Source organism: Amborella trichopoda, chromosome 6, assembly GCF_054954075.1.
Source record: "Amborella trichopoda isolate Santa Cruz 75 chromosome 6, AtrichopodaSantaCruz75HAP2 v2.0, whole genome shotgun sequence".
In the NCBI taxonomy this organism is placed as follows: Eukaryota; Viridiplantae; Streptophyta; class Magnoliopsida; order Amborellales; family Amborellaceae; genus Amborella; species Amborella trichopoda.
The window spans coordinates 47,494,573-47,518,103 of record NC_142341.1 but is presented as its reverse complement, the minus strand read 5'-3'; the positions used below and the strand labels follow the sequence as shown (position 1 = coordinate 47,518,103).

Sequence of the window (23,531 nt, the reverse complement as noted above, 5' to 3'; positions counted from 1 at the left end):
ATCTCTTGAACATCCTAAATCAACAATATTAATAAGCAGATACCATACAAAATGATGTTGTTGAAACCATACTTCAAAGACTTCACACCAGATATGAAATGGTTCAAATAAACGACCAAACCATCCAAATTTATCATAACCATTCCACACATCATGGTTAGGATTTTTCATAATAGACAACCAGCCACGACTTTCCATGTTCAAACCATAATTTTCATCGTCTCCACTATATGTGATAGGAAGTTGGATTGAGAATTGAGCCACAACCTCCACTTTGGAAGATTCAGTTGGAATCTCTTCACTCATTGACAACAAAGATGGTTCAGGTCTAACGATCAAAACTTTCGTTTGATCATAAACCACTCTCTTTGTTTTCTCATCCAATCCCAAATCCCATTTTATTACAGTCAGGGGTTGCACTTCTATGTTCACTAGGAAGGAATCAGTCAAAAATCCAACATTGTCTTCAACAGAAATAATTTTAAAAGTCAACAAGTCGAATCAATAGGATCAAAATTTAGAAAAAGGAAACAAAAAATAACTATAATAGTTTAACAATATAACATGTATTAAAAGATTGCCCAACATCATTTATGAACATTGATTTTTAATTTGGTTTTTCCTAAACTTAGTATTTACCAACAGACTGGTCAAGGCACTGGTTGACAGTCTGACCAATTGGACTACAGTCTGACCTTGATAGATATGGTTTTAAGATCTCAAGATGAAATCATCATCATCATCATCATCATCATCATCATCATCATCATCATCATTGCAAAATCGATCATAGCATAAATAAAGAATGCATCAAAAAATTTCAAGTTGTAAATACCACTAAGTATTTTGCCCTAAGCCCAAATCTACATTGTGGTCTATAAGAGTGTAGATAGCCCCCCATAAATTCGGGATAAGGGAATTCCTATAAACCTCAAATTCTTAGTTCTAAAGATAATAATAACCCTAATAAACTATAGTGAAACTAGAGCCCTTAGAATTATCTCGAAGTCGCACAAAACCTAATCTTAATACCACAAGATTGTCATCTTAAATACCCATGAGCTTTATGAATGTAGAAAACTGACCCGAACATTAATCCAACACCTAGAAACCTTAAGCCCTAAACCCTGTAAAAGTAACTCAAATTTGACAAACTTTAATTCTAAATTATAGAAGATGTCACCAGCTTTCCAATGGTCAAAAAATCATTACAGTTATAACGTTATAGCCTTAATAAAATTGTTAAATAAACTGACAAATTGGTCCATGGCACGAGCCAAAGTGACTTGCATTGCATGAGTCCCTACTACTCATGCATGGGCCGCATAAGTTACTTTGACTCGCATAGGCTTAATGGGTCCAGAGTGGGGTTAGAGCTTCTATAAGCTCTCTGGAGGTGATTTTGAACGGGATAACCTCAAAAAAGAGTCAATTTCCCTTGGCCCAATTGGATTAGGACTAAAACTTTAAATTCATAAATTTCAACCATAACCCTATACTAGGTCTACAAATAACTCTTCAAAAATACCCAAAAAAATCATTTGAAAAACATGAAAATTCCCAAAAATTCCCTACAGCCTAGAAAATTTTTAAAATTAAAAAAATACCTAAACATTTAGGAAAATACCTAGAAAATTAGGAATAGGCCTAGAAATTCTTATAAAATAAGGAAAATTAGGAAATTCATTAGAAAAATCCCCAGAGAAATAGAAAAAATTCTAAAGCCCCTAGAAGATTAGGGAAAACCTTTAGACAATTAAGGAAAATCCTTAGAAAGCCTTAGGCTACAACCTAAGCTCAAATTCTCTTGAAATTTCTCTAAACTAAAAATCCTAGGAGCAAAATCTCCTAAATATCAAAATTGTTAAGCCATGCTTCAAGAAAGCAAGAGAAGGCATCACAAGGTGTAAATCATCTTGGGATCCTAATACAGGTATGAAATCTAGGTTTCTCAGTTATGTTATCTTCCTTTTTACCTTGGTTTATTTTAATTTCATTATTTTTATATTTTATTTTTTTTGTTGTCTTTATTTTTAAGAGTGTGATTGAATTTTGATGGTTTTTAAGATTTAATAGGAGAAATCTCCAACTGACACGATCAGGAGATCTAGAAAAGGACCAGATCTACAAGTTTTTGTGATAGTTCTATGTCTAAAATTTGAGTGAGCTCCACTCTCTCTAACGATCTACAAATTTAATTTGTTTTATAAGAATTTGATTCGATCTCAAATCAGAGACCCAACCAAATTTGCGCATAAATAGTTTGGCACTCATCATGGGGCTCTTGAGTTATACATTCACATAATTAGGTTATAAAAACCATACTTTAATTTGACAATAAAAATGTAAAATAAGGAAGCCAAAAAGCACTAGAAAAAGTCCCCAAAATTGGATCCAGTGCCCATTGTTAGTGTGTGAGTCAGATGGACTCGTACAACAGCCAGCATGAGTCGCATCGACTCACGCATGCCTTCAAAAGGACTTCTTATCTTAAAGATCTTTAGAAGTGCTATTATTTTGTAGATCAAACAGGAAAATAATAGACGAACTTTTGATGAGATATCACTAGATGTTGTAGGTATTAATGACAAAATTTTACAAACCCTTTGGGACTGGTTCTCTATTATCAGTGAAGGGAAAAGAGTTTCAAGGGAACATATCTTTGTTAATTTAAAAATCCTAGCTTTCTCTTATGTGCCTGAATACCAGCCTTTATCTATTTGGAAGCCACCTCCAAAAGTTTCTTTCAAACTCAATTTTGATGGAAGGTTCTTGGGTAACACAGGGCCAACTAGAGTTGGGGCCACTTCGAGGGACCATGAAGGGTCCATTAATTTTCTCTTTCGTTGGGCTATGTGGAACTTCTACGGCTAATTAGGTTCAAATGGTCTCACTCCTTCATGAATTAAAAATTACACTCAGCAAAGGAATTCTAGGACTTATATTGATTGAAGGTATCTCACTCAATAACATAAAATAGTGAAAGCAAGATTAAAGAATTCCATGGTCTCATTATGTTTTCTGGTTGAAGATTTATGATATTTGTTTTTCCCTGGGCTTCGGGTTTTCTTCTTTCATGTCTATTGAGAGGCCAATGATTTTGCTAATAAAATGGTTAAGCTTGGTGTTCTTTATCCTCATTATCTATTTTTAATGCTTTGATTCTGGCAATGTAACTTATGTTTCCACATTGATTATTCAATAAAAAATCCTAAGAGTTGTCAAAAGAGAGAGAGAGAGAGAGACCCCAACTTTACTTCTAGGCCTCCATATTCTCAAGTGTGATAATCCAACCCCATCCAAAACCTAGCAACCCAAATGTTATCTTAAGTCAAAATCATAGCATTGAGAGAGAGAGCCAAACCATTGAGATTTTGCTAGCATGATGCAAGCCAGATGATTCCGAGCCCCAACCAAATTTGTAAGTATTTTTTTCTTAATTGGAAGATTATATTTCCAATTTTTAGATATCTCAGAGGGACATCCAAAGTACGTTTGTGCGTTGGGGTAGGTAAACCTGTGTTACAATGGCATAAAGATGCTGATATGGCTAGAGATGTAGATTTTAGGAAGTCAATATTGAGGTACTTATTTACTGTTGCAAAGGGAGTTGTTTCATGGCAGTCGAAACTGCACAAGTGCATGGCCCTATCTACCACAGAGGTAGAGTGTATTGCAGTCACTGAGGCATGCAAGGAGATGATATGGATGAAGAGATTTCTCAAGAAACTTAGCTTGAAGCAGGACAAGTGCATCATCCATTGTGATAGTCAAAATATAATTCACTAGAGCAATAATGCTAGCTTCCATTCTAGGATGAAACACATCAATGTGTGTTATCATTGGTTTCGAGATGTTTTAGAAAAAATGTTATGAAAGTTAGAAAAGATCCATACCAATAAGAATACGTTGGATATGATGACTATGACCTTTGCTAGAGATAAGCAAGAGCTATGCAGATGCATTGTAGGCATGGGTGCCTTTTAGCACCCAGTTGATCTGCAGAGAATAAACTCCCCTTGAGACTGGAGAGGGAGATTGATTAAGTGCCTCAATCTCGCCTCGGACTTGAGATCACTCTCTCGAGAACCTTATTTAAGAACAAGGACAGGCATCCAATTAGTGAGAGAGGAATTTTAGATGTCATGTGGGGACCAACTTCACTTCGGTCCATGACTTACTCAAGCTAACTCACGTGGGTTCCCTCTTAGATCACAACGAAATGCCTCCTAGCTGCTCTAGCTAGTTCGGATCGCCTCCGTTGACCTAAAATCTTCTTGTTTTTTGGCATAACACTACTATGGTTAATTTGCAAGACAAGTGGGTTGAAGAGCCCACCCATGTCATAGGGAAATGCACATTCATATGGTTAGGAATGTGAGGGGTTAGAGAGATAAAGTGGAAGGTTCGAACCAAGTTCGAAAAAAAAGAAAAAAATTTGATGAAGGGATGAGACTCGCTTGATAGCCAAACAGTGACCGACTCGGAGTGGTAGCAAGACGGGCATGGTACTCAGGACCAACACAATGACAATACTACTCGAAACTGAGACCGGTATGGCAGTGCTAGGCTAGGTCAACTCTCGAACAGATGAGAAGAGGAGAGAAGGCACAAGGCAGGGAAGGGATAGGGTCTCGTCGGTGCTAGAAGTCACCTCCCACGACTGTAGAGTAGCACGACCCTTGGACAACACTATACACTACTACTCATAGCTTTAGTGAGAACATGGAACTACAAACGGCGCTAGGCATCACTGTCGGCAACACAAGAAGGCAGAGTACCTCTGGGCGGACGGTGATAGCTTCTAGTGAAGCACACGACAATAGCCATTTGTGATGCGTGCGATGATAGTTCTCATGAGTTTATTGAATTGCTTTTATCATGTTACAATTTGAGTATTGAAAAGCTGGTTAAGAGACTTCACTTGATGCCTTGTGAATACATGTACATAGCATATTAATGTCACTATTATACTGGTAGAAATGCAGCAGTGTAGATCTTCTTACTGAGCTTTTAGCTCATTTCGTCCTAATTTCATAACGGTAGTGTGAAGTGTGGTGGCATATGTGTTGAGGTGGGTGGCAGTTTGGGAGTTGCAGCCCAAAATTAAGATCGAAAAGCCGCCTTCTGAAGACTTTCACAATATGTTTTGGTGGTTTCAGCAACATGATATATACCCTATTTTGTGTATCTTAAGCCAACAGTGCCTTGAATGAATTGTAAGGACTTTTGATACTTAATGGTTGTTCTTTTGGATGGATATTTGTCTGTTGTATGGGTTTATTCTAACTTTCTTTCATGGTTTGCTCTTGATTCTGTGTTTTCATGCGTTGAGCCACTCCCACCTGAGTGATGTCTGCGACCTCGGGTCACAATCACGTGCTTCGTCGCCCTCCGGCAGGGGTTAGGGGGCAAGGTCATGACAGCATCATTATCAGTTTTTGTTTCTCGACCCTTGTTGGGGTAAGTCAAGATTACCCACAAGGGTCTGCTGCTTGGGACCAAGTCCACCTGAGGCCGGGATATTCGCATTGTCCTAGCCTTTGAAGTTCGTGGCTTGGAATCTTGTCCTGCGATTATTGTCTTCATAGCACACGGAACCACCATGGTTCCTACCTGAGATATCACTATTAAAGCCATTGTTATTGCTGATGACCTGTGATTAACGCAAGGGTTCGCTCGTCAGGGTGAATAAAAAATACATGAGAGTAACTGTGGAAAAGATCGTGATTCAGGCCATATCCTAGAGAGAGAATCGACTTCCTAGATTCAACCATAGATGAAAGGTGAAGTGCTCCCCAGTGGAATCGCAAGAGATTTGGACGTCCCAAATGTGAATGCTTAAAAGGGAATGTACAAACAAACATTAGACTACAAATAGAAAACCAAAGGGCATCACATTCGAGGTCAAATCCGCCTGTACATTCTATATAAAAAACACATGCCTTATATTATACTGAGCATTGAATAGTTCCAGAAGTTTAATCCCCTGATAGAATTTACATCTACTAAAGAAAAGAAAAATAAGCCGAACATCATTAATTTTGGCCTTGACACCTATATATTTGTTTATAAGGGAAAAAGTATGCAAACATATCAAGACGGAAAGGATAACATCGAGAGTATATCGGCTGGGTGTATACAGGGATATTATCCTTCAAATCTAGTCTTCCAAACATAACAGGCCCAAGTGAATCATAGGAAATGATTATCTCTTTCTTTGTGTCTTGAATATCTCACTCTATTTTCCACTCTTAATTCTTACTGAGGCAAAAAAAACCCTGCAATAACACTTATATCTACTAAACTGTGTCTATAAAAAATGTGTGACCCCTCTTCAATCGAGAGATCCCCCTTTTACGTTGTTAAGTTATGGTTTTTCAAAAGATAACCATGTATTTCCCATCTTTGAATCTTCACCCTCCATCTTCATCTTGAAGTTATCCTTTCATTTGAATCACATAATTTGTAGGGCGTAATCTTTATCTTCATAATGGTGTTTACTTCATGTGTTTATCCTTTGACGCTGTTAATCTAATTGTTGCTTGTCTTGAATTTCAAAAATTTGAACCTCATGATCTTGCCGGAGAAAAATCAAGGATTCATCAATTGTTCAAGTCAATCCAAACTGCCGCCTGATGAGTATGATGGGTTAACCCATCCCCAGTAACTATGTCAAAACTAAAAAGGATATCATTATTATTTACGTGCAGTCTCTGAAGGGTCGAGGCTCTAAACAATCAGAGTAAAGAGCACCTTTAAATAGTGTCGTTTAATGTGGTTTCAATACTGGAAATCATAGTGGGAGCCTTAGAATATGCTTCCATATTTAATGATAAAAGTTACAGCTTCAAAAATAGTGTAGATCCAGTAAATCTATGAAAATTTGAAAATCTTGAAAATTGACAGTCCGAAAATCCGTTACAAGATGCACTATTTCCAATACTTGAAATCCATTTTTTTCCCCACGTCCATGCATCTTGATGTCGAGATAATCAATTTGATGATATTTGGGCAACACAACAACCTCTTCTAGTAAAAGTCTGGAGGTGGGCTCTAATTTGATTTTTAGATCCTTGACTCTATATAAACGTTTTCCTCATTGTTTTGTTTTCCTTATGTTCCCTTTAAATACCCAAATTGGAAATTGGAAGTGCAACGCTTTGGCGTCGATTCAAATTTTCAAAAATTGTGAATTGGAGTAGCATTCGACTATTTTGGTTCTTTTGTCAGAATTGGTGAATTGTTAATTCATTATACATAAATACATATTACGGCGGTGATCTAATGCAACAATTGTATCATAGTATAATGGAACCACACTTTCAGGAAATCATGTTTGTGGTATTTGTATGACCCAAAATTTTGCATACATACTCTCTTTATCTCAATAATCAATCCCCAAAAAAAAAAAAAGCAAAAAAGTTAGATTTGAACCCTAGATTTGGTTAAAATTAGTCATCTAAAATAACGAATCTAGACCATTCATTTGGTGAATTTCAAGATCTTAGCATTTACAAACTCAAATTTATTTTATTTTTTTTTAATGTTGTTCTTTTAGTGATAATAAAGCTATCTAAAAAGAAAATTCCTTCAAAGGCTTAGATTTGAGCATTTTATCAAAATGGACGGCCTATGTTAATTGGGCTAAAAAATACTTTTGAGCTTGCATTTTCAATTTGTCTTTTTTTGGTGATTGTTCATTAGAATGAAAAGAGTGCATATTTTAAATTTTGGATCAAAAAAATGGCCCTCACATGATTTTGAAGATTGTTGCATTATATTACTATACAACTATTGCAATAAATCATTGCGCTACATGTTATCCTTGGGAGCCATCTTGGTTGGTGATTCCTCCCACCGACATCGATACTTGAACCCAATGTTTTCAAAATGCCTTGGGCCTTGGACTCAGCCTTGCTCCAAGGGAAATAACTTTTGTATAGAGCTAAGGTTCTAAACAATCAAATTAGAGTGCACCTCAAAAGTTTCACTAGAAGATGTTTAGATGCCCAAATATCCTAAAATTGATAACCTCGACATCAAGATGTATGGAGATCAGAAAAAAAATAGATTTCAAGTTATAGAAATAATACATCTTATAATGTGTTTTTGGACTATCAATTTTCAAGATTTTCATAGATTTACTCGATTTCCACTATTTTTTAAGCTTTAAATTTTATAATTAGAGATGAAAATATATTTTCTAGTTATCACAAATATTTTAAGTATTTAAACTAGTGTTCGAAAAAACGGCCGGTTCAAACTGGAACCGTTAGCTTCACGGTTCCGATTAGTCCTGGTTTTGGTGTTCTACTAAGCATATCTAACACCCCAAACCTTTTCCAGCCCAAAACCAGCCAGAATCTACATGAACTGGCAGTTTTTTAAGCTAATCGAGCGGTTTTCCAATCTAACCTGACCTGTTTTTAGAGGAAAAAAAGGCCCAAATAACCTTAAAACATCGAAATAATGCCCGTTATTTAGTGGTGCGCCGTTATTTGTATCGGTAACCGTTATTTTGTGCAAAACCCTTAGCTTTTGTTGGATTCCTTTTTTATTCGATTTTGGTCATTTTTTTAGGAATTTTCAGTAAGTTATTAACTGAAATTGTTGATATAATGGTATAAAATGAAGGATTTCAGCCGGAAACACACAATTTGATTTTTTGGGCTGTTATTTTCGTGTTCTTCACGTTTTGAAAAAAAATCCGGCATGGTGCATATTGTGGCCTCGTTTTTGGATTTTTATCAATGAAAATATATGCCTTTTGTTGATAATAGAGTTAGTCAATATATTCTACTCCTTATTTCATTTAAAATCAAAGATTTGGACCTCGATTTAGAGTGATTAGAATCTACTCAGTTTTTCAAAACAGATTTCAAAAAATCCGTCGTACGGCATATCGTGGCCTCTTTTATTGATTTTTATCAATCAAAATCCATGAATTTTGTAGATAATAGAGTCAGTAGATTCTACTCTTAATTTCATTGAAAATCTGATATTTAGAGCTCGATTTGGAGTGATTAGGGCAGCGACTCAGTTTTTTAGAACTGAGTTGAAAAAATCCACCATACTCTAGATTGTTGATTCGTTTTTTATGTTTTGTCAATCAAATTAGGGGTTTTGTAGATCGTGGAGTTATCAAAAGATTCAAGTCCTAATTTCATTGAAAATCCGAGATATGGTGCTCGATTTTGAAAGATTAGGGCATTAACACAATTTTTCTGAACTGAGCAGAAAAACACTCGACAACCACTCGCTTTTGTACTCGATTTGGTGATCGATTATTACTGCTGAGATCCTAGGTATGAATTTCATGTGATTTTTCATTCAGTATTTTTTTTATTATGATTTTTTAGTTGCTCGAGTATTGTGTTTAACACATTATTTTGCCAAAAAAATAATTATGCAAAAAAGTACTTTTAAATTTTGAAATAACACACTCAAAATACGTTGTTTGTATACGTGATATGTTAATTAATTTTGTTATTTTTAGAGATTTATTCTTGGAGAGTATTTTTTTGTTTCACTGCGAGCTATTCTTGGAGGTATAAGTGTATTCGATTTTATCATTTTGATCACCATGTTTGGTTGATGGCTTTGTATTTTGATCAGCTTATCAGGTTGATGTCTCTTGTGTAATTTTATGTTGTTTGTATGGGTTTTAATATATTTTTGAGAATTATAGTTTATATTGATTTCAATGGATCTCAACAACTTAGAAACCAATGCTTTTTAGAAACTAAATGCGAGATTAAGTTTTTAGAAACCATTGTTCATGTGTTTGTCATATGCATTATTTTTTTTATTTTTTTATTTTAATGATGTGCTGGTTGTTTGGGTTTCATAACTAGTGGGAAGGTTTTTTTGGTTAAAAATTATTAATCATTTAGGTTTAGCTTATTGTTGGTGGATGATTATAAGGTTACTTTGTACCAGAAATGTTGTGTATTTTGGTTTTGGTTTTGGTTTTAGGAGATTTTTAGAGCAGTTTAAATTGGAGATTTTCAATAACTTGGGAGCTTGATTTCAGATTTTCAACAAGTTGTTTCATTTTCTTTTTTAGATAAATGTAGGTAATAAGATAGGATACATTTAATCTATGTTTTTGCATTATTATTTTTCAATTATTTTGGTAAGGTTTTGACCTATTTTTTTAAAAAAACATCTACTAGACCAAATCAGTTCAGTTAGCCCCGTTTCGATTCTAACGGCTCCCATCCCCATGTCCGGTTAACCGTTCCGATTCGATTTTACGAACACTGATTTAAACCACATTTCTCGACATTATTTGAAGGTGTGCTTTACTTTGATTATTTTGAGCCTCAACTCTATACAAAGCGCACTCTTTTGTTTTTGACATCTCTATTATGGTTTAAAATTTTATTTTTATCTCAAATTACAAAATTTAATGATTAAAAAAAATGGATGAAGTTTCTATAAAGCCTAGGTTTTATGAAAACAAAATAAGATCTCACCTCAAATCCTCATCCAAAAAGTACTTTTGGCATAAGATATTTATATGATGGCTTTAAAATCAATTCCAACACCGACAATGTATGTCAAAACTAAAAAAATAATACAAATATTGTGGACCTATGAGCACTCATTTTTAAGGTAAAATGAACAGTATAGATAATATGTTACAACAACTATATTTTTAGATCTTGAAATCCTTTTTTTTTTTTTACAACAAGATCTATGTAGAGATTTTCTACTGCTTGAATTACAATTTTCGATGCGTTGTAAAAAGAGGCTTTTCTTATTTTGATAGTGCTGCAGCTCTATCAAACCAACTTCTTTATTAATATTCGTTTCTATTATATCATATTTGTACGAGTAACACATCCGAATCCACTAGTACATCTTAAGGTCCACAATCTTACGGGATGTCCCCAAGCCAAAGTTCTATAACGTAAGGATTGGGACCATAGGGGTTACATGAATATTTCCCGAAAAGTTCTATAATGTTAAGGATGGCACCATAGGGCTTATATGAACATTGCCATTCTATTCATCCCACCATCTAATCATAATGCTAAAATCACCTCCCACGCACCCCTAAATTGAATGATTTTACATTATGGCACAACTTATGAAATAATTTAATCTCGAAACCCCATTTGATAATTATATAAGTTCATTTTGTCCTCTTAAACCTTGGATCTCCTGACGAACTGCAAGGCATCCAAATGAACATGTCATTGTTGGAGTGTCTTAACTTCCTGTTCATTTTTTGAGCTTCAGAAGTGCTTCATACTCGTCCCCCCAACCATCCAGACATAAGGTCTTCAAAATTGATTACAAGATGAATAAAAAATCATGAAGGAACAGTAACTGATTTACTATTATTACATGGCCCTTTTGCGACAAATATCTGGCTGGGCCCTTTCAACATTTCAACTTGTAATGGGCAGTACCTGTGTCCATCCAGCAGTTGGTGCTCTAGTGGTCAACACCATCAACTACCTCGGATTAGTCGAATATTATGGAAAATAGCAGTGGTCTATAATATAGGACCACTTCAGAAGCAGCAGAACAGCAGAATCCAGAGATTCGCAAACTCCTCATGCTATTCATTTTTCATGTTATGGCCATGTGAATGCCTAGAAGAGCATATACCACAACGCCGCTCCCTCAACAAAGTTGCAGGGTTGTGTTCTGCGACTTACTAGTGCATAATACAGAACCTTAACCTCATATAATAGCAAAAAAGATGCATCTAACAAAACTTAGTGAAGAAAATGTTTGAAAAGTAAATAACGACCAGTAGTAAATAGGAGCCCAACAAGAAAAAGAAAAATGTAAGCCTTAGTCAAGACAAAATAGTGAAAATTAAATTTGTAAACCAGTAGAATCAGAACATATTCCTCCCATATAACCCTTCCTACCCTCAAACATCCTACTATAACCATTCCTACCCTAAAACATCCTGCTATATCATATACTAACGTTCTGCCAAAGAGGAAAAAACCAATTTTACACGCGCCTACGGATCAAAAGAAAGAAAGACAAAGATTACAAAAAAGAAAAAAAAAAATGCAAGAGAAAGAGAGCAAAAACAGTAGTTAGTTAAACTGCTTTAGTGGATCCACGTTCGAATTACCATGGGACAGAGAAGCTCCAATCCACGCGCTCTGCCGTGCATGCTCATAATAGACCTTGAACTTCTCCCTTGCATCAGGTATGTCTAGGGCTAGGTCATCAAGCGAATCAGCCACCCTGCCATACCCCTTTGTCATCTGGTTAATGGTAATGAGCCCTTCTCCAAAGCACTCTTGCAAAAGATCAAGCATCCGATCATTCTTTTTCTCCATAGCCATAACCAATGCCTTCTTCACAACCTCGTGGTTAAAGAAAGGCATGCCAAGTTCCCTTATGCATTGACACGCCTCACCAACATCCCCCCCACTCTCAAACTCCTCCAAAAGCTTTGTTATTTTATCCTTGGCATCCTCTACTGCCCAACCCGTGCCACCCCCCCAGCATCTCAAGATCCTCTCCCCTGCATGCCTTGCTGACAAAAGGGACTTCGCCATGTGGACAGTCTCAGCCCCGCTACAATTTGGCGGAAGCTTTGATGCAATCTCCTCCAAATTTAGTGGAACCAAGGTGTCGTCTATCACAGCCCTCGCTAAAAACATTGCCAACTCATTCGAGGCATCCAATATATCGATGGAGATGTCATCTGCTGACTCGAGTAGCATCACAAAGCCATTCACTATGTCCTCGGCTGAGAAGACATCGGTATAGAGGGCAGAAAGCAAAACTGAGGCCATCTCTTTTTCATGATTCTTACGATCCATCGCAAGAGTTATAAGCTTCTTGAGGAAGACAGGGTTGTATTTAGGAGCATTAAGGTCCTCAAGGCTACGAATGAGCTCAGGTATATCGTCAGAGAGGAAGTATTCGTGTATAATCGCAACCACCTCTTCCTTAAAACGTCTAAGCTCTTCATCCTCCTCAAGCTCTCCAGCCATTGTCGAGGCCTTTGGAAACGAGGGGTCAAGCCACCCCTCAGACACCGCCTTTGGGGCAAGAGAGCGGAATGCATCCCTAGCCGTGGGTACATCAAGTGAGAGATCGTCGAGACTCTCAGCTAGCCTTCCAAAACCCTTTGACATTTGGCTCGAGCTAATGAGCCCTTCCTCTGCCGCCTCCCTCAAGAGGCTCAATATAAGCCCTCTAGATGCTGGCTTCTCCATGGCAACCACCAAAGCCCTCTTCACCACCTCATGATGGAAAAAAGGTAACCCCAACTCTCGAATGCAGCGACATGCCTCCCCTGTATCCCCACTCTCTACATACTCACTAAGTATATCCCCAATCTTCTTCTTGGCTTCCTCAACCGTGATATGAGTTGTCCCACCCCACTTCCTCTCAACAAATTCAGCATGGTGGGGTGCGGATAAGTAACTCTTCTCAGCTGCTTGCACAGCTTCGAGGCCCTTTGAGGCCTCAGGAAGGGTTTTCTTTGCTCTTGTTAAGAATGCAGGGGGTACGATGTCATCGACAACAGCGCGCGCAACAAAGAGGGCAAGGAGGTCAACTGCATCAGGGATGTCAACGGCAAGGTCATCGGCGGAATCAAGGAGGAGGGCAAAGCCTTGGCGGATTTGCTCAGGGCTTATGACATCGGCGTAAAGTGCAGAGAGGAGGACAGAGGCCATCTCCTTCTCCCTGTCATGGCGGTCCATGGCCATAGAGACGAGCCTCTTCACAAAGTAGTGGTGGTAATCACTGGCAGCAAGCTCGCGGAGGTCGGAGGCGGCAGTCTCAACGTCACAAGTGCTGAAGTACTCCTCGATTATGACAACCACCACCTTCTTGTAGTCGTCGAAGGGGGTAGAGACTGGGGCACCCACTAACTGGTAAGGTTCCTGAAATTACGATTTGTAGGAGTTAGATCCAATAGGATGCCCTTATTTTTTGCTTATCTAAAAAAAAGAAATGTTTTTGTATAAATGGAATTGAGGGAATGTTGCTTATAAAAATACGAAAACAAGGTTTGTACTTTTCTTCCCATCAATACAAAGTTAACATTCTAAAAAAACGAAAATGAAAACAAGGTAGTATGCTTATTTTTGTTCTCTCACCAGAGAGCGGAAAGAATTGGTGAAAGCCACACTAAGTATTTATGGGTTGCCTCTGAAAATGAAAAGCATTTGAATAAGGGATCATATATCATAAGACTATTATCTTTGGAACAGGTCTCACTCACTTCTGGAATCGGATGTGATATCTTGACACTTGTATCACGAAGTATAAAAGTTTTCGCTAACAGCTTAGGGTGATTGTAAACTTAACTAAGCTAAATAGTCTTATGGCATATTTTTCCTTTCAATAAATTTTAGAATTTAATACAAAATACAGCAACTAAGGCAAATGATAACATTTAGTTAGAAAACATGGGAGCAAAGAAAATGTAAAATATGACTTCGTGTTTAAAAGAAAAATTAAGGGATTAGACTATGGCCTGGAAGGAACCTTAGTCCAGCGCTCATGTTGTTTCTGAAAAATAGCCACCAGAAATCTTCTTTCAAAGAAAAAGTAACACAAGAATTTGCTCCCCATTGGTGATGCATATTAATGGCAATAAGAGAAAAGTCAGGAAGCCATTGCTAAGGCGAATGATAACATTTAGTTAGAAAACATGGGAGCAAAGAAAATGTAAAATATGACTTCGTGTTTAAAAGTAAAATTAAGGGATTAGACTATGGCCTAAAAGGAACCTTAGTCCAGCTTGTTGTTTCTGAAAATAGCCACCAGAAATCTTCTTTCAAAGAAAAAGTAACACAAGAATTTGCTCCCCATTGGTAATGCATATTAATGGCAATAAGAGAAAAGTCAGGAAGACATTGCTAAGGCGAATGATAACATTTAGTTAGAAAACATGGGAGCAAAGAAATGTAAAAATATGACTTCGTGTTTAAAAGAAAAATTAAGGGATTAGACTATGGCCTAGAAGGAACCTTAGTCCAGCTCATGTTGTTTCTGAAAATAGCCACCAGAAATCCTCTTTCAAAGAAAAAGTAACACAATAATTTGCTCCCCATTGGTAAAGCATATTAATGGCAATAAGAGAAAAGTCAGGAAGCCATTGCTAAGGCGAATGATAACATTTAGTTAGAAAATGGGAGCAAAGAAAATGTAAAATATGACTTCGTGTTTAAAAGAAAAATTAAGGGATTAGACTATGGCCTAGAAGGAACCTTAGTCCAGCTCATGTTGTTTCTGAAAATAGCCACCAGAAATCTTCTTTCAAGGAAAAAGTAACACAAGAATTTGCTCCCCATTGGTAATGCATATTAATGGCAATAAGAGAAAAGTCAGGAAGCCATTGCTAAAAGTAAATAAGTAAGAATGTTACCTCCCCACTATCATAGTTTGGATCGTTGCGATCCAGACGAGAATCAGCATCAGTGTCCAGTAATTTGCCCCAGGTTCCTTTTCCCCCAGCACCGTCTATCCAGATTTAATTTGAATATCAGAAAAAAAGATTGAAAAGAGATATATTACTTACCCTTTTTTTTATTGCAATCATATATTTCACATGAAAGCCAACACAAATAAATGCGCTGTAGCATCGAAAATATATGGAATTCATAATGAAATGCAGAAGATTGATAGGTGATGCCATTGCAACTTCCAAGTAAAAAGATTGTAATTCAAAAAGAGATTGGCATTGAAACAAATATAATTCCATGAACAGAACTTCTAATAGAATCACTCAATATAATTAAAACAATGGTCACAAGCCGATAAAAATTATGTTAAGTAGGAAACAATATTAATGTGCATGAAAAGAGCATCCTTTCAGGTGGGTTTCAATTCCAGCATTTGTTAAAATCTTTTCAGGAGGCATCATGGCTTAGTTCCTTGTAACTCACAAAAACACAATCCACATACACTGCTAAAAGTGTAGAAATCAATAGAACAAGCCAAGTCTCAAACACTTTCCCTGAATAGCAAAATGAATAGAAACATAAACATCATTATCAATAAATAAGGAAGTCAATTGCCGTGCATAATTTCAATCAAAAATCAATTCAGCATATGTATTTTCATATCTTCTGTTTCATTTTTTTCTGTTTTGTCATTTGGTGAGAACACACTGTATCTTCTGTTAATATTGTACTAGGCCTACTCTAATAGTACTCCTCCCACAACTACACACACCCACACATATACCACAAACTTCCAAATAACGGATCTTTATTATGAGATAAGAAATTATAAGCGCTATATTCAAATTTCAAATAGCTAAAAAGGGTGTGAAAGAACTGTATCTGCTGTTGTACTAGATAAATTCTAATACTAGTTCTCCCACAACTACACATGCAGACATCTTTTATTGAAACTGTTAACATTGTATTATATAAAAGAGAGTACATAGTACATTATTTATATATTAATATCTGCCCAAAAATTGGTAGCGCTATACAGCCACCAAGGAGGTGGCAGATACCAAAAAATGCTATACAAGCATGAGAGCTACACACGCAGACATCTTTGATAAGTTAAATATCTATTATAATACATACTCCCAAAAAAAACTTTATTATGATAAGGAATAATAACGGTTATCTGGTTTACTGTTTTCCTAGTAAGCATGAGTGCTACACATGCACACAAATGGACACACACATGCCTGATGCTTTTCAAAAACCAAAATGGTATTTATCGCCTCCACACTAATATGATGTGGTATTGCAGCTATTGCTGAATACCATGCAGGTTTCCCTGACAATACGCCTGGAAGGAACAGCTCAAATAACACTAAGGGAAACATATTCGTGAAGCATAAAACCAATATATGATATTCCAATGATCTATGTGGGTGGTGATCCCACTCCCAAAACCAACACTTCCTTGGCAATGCAGAGCAATTCTTATTATTTATCTTTTCGAGCTCCCATAGAAGTTACTACACAGGCAATTCAGGTAATAAAACCTCAATTAAAGAAGACACACCCCAGTGCATCTCCCTCTAAAATAAACAGCTAAATTTATGGTAGTTATGACACAAATCCACAATAAGAGAGAGATACATCATATTGCATATATCCCTTCTCTCAACAGTAAACCTAGTACTTCTGTGTCTGTTTCAAACATCCTTTTTTTTTTAATCATCATGACCATAATAAGCTCAAGCAAAGTTTACCAAATAAGGAAGCGAACAATAGCTCATAGATTTTCTTTCTTTCTTTAAAAAAAATTGCTACCTGGGGACATTGGAAGGAATGGAACTCTAGATGCCATGTTGTGGCACCCTGCCACTTTTCAGTATTAACATTCAATCACATGGCAGTAAGCTTTTATGTTTTAAGAGAATTCTCTACATGCATGGTTCAGTGCAACCTTTTAATGACTTCAGACAAAATTTTCATCTTATCAACGATGCTAGCCCAACACCCAAGATGTAGAGCGTCAGTATTCACATGCTTTGTAAATGCTTCTATAATGAGCTGGCCCGTAGTTGAGCTACTATGCTTAGGACGAAGTGGAGCAGCATGGTATGACAAGAAATAGCCTTCCACATAACTGGTCCAGAAAATAATTTTCCGAGCTCTAATCAAAGTCTCCTTTGATGTAAAGCAACAACAGAACAAGACTCTCTCTCTAAAATCAGGTGACACCAATTGTAACCAAAAACAGAAGCCAAATGGATGAAAGAGTTAGACAAGGAAATGAGATAATGCCAAAAATTGGAAGGCGAATCAACAACTAAGGGGGAGCCCAAAAGAAGCTCTACGATTTAAACAATTGCTCAATATCCAACTTAAAACTAAAAACTTGTTTTCCCGCAAAGCCCCTTAAAAAAAACCATCCAAACTTCCTCTCCAAGCTTTCTTTTTGCTAATATAGGTCTTCCCCAAAATGTGGGCACAATGCTTGAACACAACTCTCAAAAAGCATGAACAAATTATCAAAAAGAAATGCATGTACAGTTTCCAAAATAAGCATGCAGCGCATAACACAAATCAGAGAATCAATCAAGTTTAGGCGTTGTGCATAATTTTATAAAGAGAACTCAAAAATATTACAAGAAGACATATCACCATAGATTTGTTTCAACTTCAAAACCAGTAATTGAACATTGCGAGAGAAAAGTAGTAATATAAAGACAATTTTTTTGGTTGAGCCCTATTTACTCTCCTCCAAAAGGAATCATTTCAGCCTCTTCACTTCAGTAGTACTAACCCCAGGGAAGCTATTAAAAAGCATGCCACAACATGAATCTGTGTACACCTTCCATGCCAACGTTGAGTACCAAACTTCCCTCCCTCACCCGCTCTATGCCATGTATCCAGAGCTACCAAATATCGTAAAATTTAACTAATTCACTGCATACTAATCATACAAATCTTTGCAGTTAACTCCTAGTTTTGTCTCAACATACAGATATCAAGAGCAAGCCCTTCAGTCTGCGTGGTTCTTTACACTGCGTAGCTAGATAGTGCATAAACAACAAGTGGTGATCAACCCCGCTTCTCATGTTATTCAATACAAAAGAACCAGGATGAAGAGGGAAGCGATCAACCTATTGAGTCCCCGTACCATTCTCTTGTTTCATTGCAAAAAATGTTCTTTTAGAAGTAACAAAATTTTCTTAAAATGAAAAGTACAATCATTGAGCCCAAAGAAGGGCAACAATTAAAACCCTAGTAAGAATCTGGGAGAACCTCAGTGATGGAACCTAGAGTCCTCAGCCACATATAATCATTTCTTCACCAAATTATGGTCGATAGAAAAGAAGGTTCACAAACGAGGGTTTAGAAGGCAGCATGGAAGATTTCTTTTGATACATAATATATGATATACAAAGTATTAAATGTTTGCAAAGGCAACGGTGCCAAGAAGTCCTATGGAAGCCAAAAATCCCTTGTTTCTATGTTGTTCCTACTAATTCCCAATTTTATCTTATCCAGAACAGCATTGGCTTTCCTTGGTACACAGCAGTGTTTGAAGACTCAACAGAATCGACTCGGACTTGGCCAAGTAACTCAGCCTCAGCAGGGTGCCGAGGCATTTTTTGCACAAACTCAAGTTTAGAGTTTTTTTTTCGTTTTTTGAGAATGTCTTGGGTTTAGACATATATTATTTCTATATAGATTGTGTTACTAAACAGAAAAAAATGATGTATAAATATATTTCTACATTATTTTTATGTGTTCTATGGATAAGGCTTGTATTATAATGATGATGATTTCTATGTGTTCTATGATGATCTGTGCATTTTTTTTAACATATGCTATAGTTTTCTATTTTCCTTTTTCTGGATTTTCTGAATTGTTGAATCTATCAACCAATTTTTTCCATATCACATTTTTTATATTCTTTTTTCCATGCTTTATAGACATTTACCGCTTTTATCACTTATCTTGGTTTTTCTATTTTTTTATTTTTGAACAATTTTTTATATTTTAGTTTGCAATTTTTCAGCCCTTTTTGGTCTCTTGCAAGACTCAAACAAGTCCACTTGGATGTGCCCAAGTTACTCGGCTCAGGCAGGGGCTGAGTTCCAATCCCACCAAGTTTACACAGCCAACATCCACATGGTAATTGGAAAATTGATCCCCGTTTTCTGTAAAGATGTCAACTGTTCTCCATGAATAAGGGGAGGTCTTCATTCTGTTCCCATATTATTCTAATAAGACAAACCCCTTCATGATGGGTGATCACTTCTTCGATTACTCCTACTGAAAACCTCCCTTCCACTCAATGCACCCATCACCTACTGCTCTTCCTTCCACATTGAGTCATGCTTCATAAGAACTACCAATCAATAATGTAAAAGACATGCCATGTACAATAAGCACATATAACCAATGCGCCATGCTCATTCCCATTTATGATTGTCCTTCCCAATGTTTGAGGCTGATTGTTAACTTCGAAATTTTTATGGACTGAGTGCATACAGCTACAAGTACATATGTATGCAAAAGAATGAAATCATTCAAGATATGGATTCTACTTGGCCAGCACATGGAGAAGAGTAGCATGCCTGATACAGGAAAGTATAAGCAGCACTCTTTTTTATTGTAAAATGATATAGATATATAAGAAGCACTTAATATCAAACTGTTGCCAAACATCCATTCCTGAATCAATAAAGGAAAAAGAAAGAACATTCTCAAAATAAAAAGGAAAGAAAAAAAAGAAAAGGGGAAATGAAGAAAGGAGGGGGGGAGGGGGGAATGGTAGGGGACTTAGCCAGAGAAATCTATGCACGTTTTACTACTTTTGGTAGGTTAATATAACTGGACACAAACAGCATGACACAACAGGACAGAATCACTAATGGTTGGGTATATTTCGTGCTAATGGATGTACCTAAAATGCACACATCTGCTTTGCATCCTTGCCAACACGAAACAGGTTAAAAGGGAGTTTATGAGCCACATGGTAGCAGAATACATAGATGAGAGCCACATGACCAATTTGAAATAATTCTGCACATGCTAAAACACTGTTCGAAGCATAGTTACCAAAATCTTCCACCGAAGGTGGCGATTCCACTCTGAAATCTCCCTAAGCGGCTCAAGACAATGGCTATTCACAGAATCTCATTTTTTGTTTAAGAGAAAATTATGTAAGCCCCCCTACTTAGAAGATTTTACACATAGGGAACCCCCTAAGTTTTTATTCACACCATTTAACATATTATGGTTTTTCTTTGCATCCACCACGCAAGTGGAAATTCAGAGGACTTTGGGACAAAAATGCCATTAGATGCTCAACATGGTGGAAAGTTAGGAAACTCCCCTCTCTCTTCCACTACGTATTTTTAAACACTAGGTTAACCTATAGAACAAGTAGACAGCATCTTAGCAACTAATGCAAAAACTTCTCTTCGCCTCAAATATAACTACTTAATGATAAAAATATATATACTCTGCATAATAATTAATTATCAAATAAAAAGAGATCCTACACATGACAAATAGATCCTCCAATAACGCATTTTTCATCCAATGACAATATTTGCAAACATAATATTCTATCAAGGGTGTGGTTTGTATAAGGCTGAGGCCCTAAAAAATCAAAGTAAGGCGCACCTTAAATTATTGTTGAAAGATGTCGTTTTCAGTACCGAAAATATTTAGGATGGCCAAATAAATTTATTTTCATCTCTAATTATAAAATATAAAGCTTAAAAAATAGTGTAGATCAAGCAGATATATGAACACTTGAAAATAATAAAAATCAACAATCTAGATTTTGTATTACAAGATGCACTATTTCCAAGATTTGAAGTCCATTGTTTTTTATGTCCATGTTTCTCAAGGTCAAGATGATCAGATTTTAGGTTTTTTTTGGCATCAAAACAACTTCTAGTGAATTTATGAGGTGATCCTCAGTTTGATTGTTTAGGGCCTCAACCTTACATATACTTTTTCCTTCGATTCATATGACATGAAGAAAATATGATAAAATATGATATATGTGATCAATCTACATAAAATTTATTTTGTGCAAGAATACTAGAATATACAAAAACATCAGTGTCAAAAGGCAAAAAGCAAAACTAGCAATGACCACTGACTCCTATGACTGCCCAAAGTCGCATTATTGAAACTATATCTGACACAAAATACTTAAAGTTAGCCTTTCGAAGCTCCCCCCCAAGCCCAAAACCCAAGAAGCCCCGACTATCAAATGGCATGGATGAACACACCCTTCAATTTGGTAAAACTGACATCCAACAACATCTTTATAATCCAGTTTCTTTTGGACTAAGCAATCATGGTTTCCTGAGCTATTCCTTCTTGCGCTGAATTCATGTGCCATTAGAATTAAGTCATTTTAAACTTGAACATGACATCTAAGATATACAAATATAAAGATCATTGACCACTAGTAATATTTCTGCAAGCATCTGGCACTAAAAGTCTGTTAAATCAATTCCAAGAATAAATCAAAGAGGTCACTAAACAATGAACTACTTAAGGAGAGAAGAGAGAGAGAGAAGATATGCCTTTAAAGAGCATGGCACAATCAAATAAAGGAAAACACTCACCCTTCTTTACACGTATAAGTTTTCCTGAATGAGAACGACGCACATGCCTTACAGCAAAACCGACAGCGGGTGCCTTGGAACCAATGATGACTCTAATCTGATGATCAGGAAGCAAAGATTTCGGAGACTTTGGAGAGGATGCCAACAGTTCAGTGTTTTCTGATGCCAATTTTAACTGTTCTCGCTGGTCTTTAGTGAGAAAACCTTCACCAGATGCCATGGTGCCCCAATGAGTCTGCACTCAACCACTCAACAACATGTTCTAATTAGTTATTTTTCCCAAAAAACCAATACAAAAACACTTCTGATTTCCCTACTGATAAGCCATCACCATGTTAAGTGAAACCCTTCTCACCTCTGATCAAGTCATCCAATTGCAGGAAATAAAAATAATATGTAATTAATGTTGTTCATGATACAGAAGCAAAACCATGAAAAATCAAAGAGCAAATGCAAATAAACAAATCGGAGGGGATGTTCAAAACAGTCATTCTATTTGAAGTCGTCTATATTCAGTTTACATTATACTAACCAGTTATTTGCTAATTAATCAATGGATCAAAGCCAAAGAAAGAATTTGAGATCAGAAATTTGGAAAGCCAAAACCTAAAACAACTAATTACGTGAATGATTTCTGCAAAATCAAAGAGCTGAACCATATTTCAATAAAGTTTCAAAGAATACTTGCTATCAACTATCAAGAGTATACGCGAGATAAATCAACACCCAAAACAACAAGTTCCCCACACATTCAACCAAAAAACACCACAATCAAGCAGCCATCTCCCAAAACCTAACAAAACCAGCAAAGAAACCAACAAAAATACCATCAAACCACTCACCTAATCCGCATACGTTGCGTCTTGGCCCGCAAGCCGCAAGCCAAGACCCTGGAATGAACGTTATTAGGGTTCAGCCACTCTAAATCCAGGCCCAAAAGCGAAAGAAGAGTGAGAGAAAACTAAAGAGACAGAAGAGAACAGATGAAAAAACCCTAGAAATGGAAGCGGCGCACAGGAAGATAAGAGAGCGAGGAAGAAGAAAGGAACTAGAGCGAGAAAGATGAGAGAGAGAGAGAGAGAGAGAGAGGGAGGGAGAGAGCAAGAAAAGAAAGTGTGCTTGTGTGTCCAGTGCTTGTAATTTTGTAGGGCTTTGGCGGGTATTTATAGTCTGCATAATGTCAGGGATCACTGTTTCCACCCACATTATTGTGCTGTCCTTAACAAAAGTTTCACTATTTCCACCCAAAACATAGGCATAAAAACTATGTCTAGTTTTCTTTAGTATCTCCACCCTCATAAGTGGTGTACAAAGTGAGAAAGCGGGTGGAAATAGGAAAATCGGGGAATTAAGAGTGCCAAATATGGATACGGGGGATATGTCCACGTGTACGTTGTTTGGACCTTGGCGATGGTTACGTTAACTGGTTTCGTTTTAGGTTTGGGCATCTTCCATACTACTATTATTCAATCTCCGGCTAGGGTAACCTTTATCCATATATGAT

The 23,531-nt window shown here is 36.6% G+C and overlaps 1 protein-coding gene across 1 annotated transcript; it reads right to left on the bottom strand.

Annotated features, from left to right (window-relative positions):
• Positions 1 to 11,821: 11,821 nt before the first annotated feature.
• On the bottom strand, positions 11,822 to 23,163 carry LOC18441970 (MA3 DOMAIN-CONTAINING TRANSLATION REGULATORY FACTOR 1). The gene is made up of 4 exons (XM_006852194.4): positions 22,870 to 23,163; positions 22,028 to 22,262; positions 15,374 to 15,468; positions 11,822 to 13,883 (listed from the first exon to the last, which is right to left on the bottom strand). The coding sequence occupies exons 2-4, from the start codon at positions 22,245 to 22,247 to the stop codon at positions 12,072 to 12,074; spliced, it is 2,127 nt and encodes a 708-aa protein (XP_006852256.1). The 5' UTR covers positions 22,248 to 22,262; positions 22,870 to 23,163; the 3' UTR covers positions 11,822 to 12,071.
• Positions 23,164 to 23,531: the final 368 nt, after the last annotated feature.

What these genes read in the sequence shown, in the direction of transcription:
- LOC18441970 (XM_006852194.4), bottom strand. Translation starts at nt 22,247, where the DNA reads ATGGCATCTGGTGAAGGTTTTCTCACTAAAGACCAGCGAGAACAGTTA. An exon ending in ACTTATACGTGTAAAGAAGG is followed by an intron (nt 15,469 to 22,027) that starts GTGAGTGTTTTC and finishes AAATCTGGATAG; the next exon opens with ACGGTGCTGGGGGAAAAGGA. An exon ending in CAAACTATGATAGTGGGGAG is followed by an intron (nt 13,884 to 15,373) that starts GTAACATTCTTA and finishes TCGTAATTTCAG; the next exon opens with GAACCTTACCAGTTAGTGGG.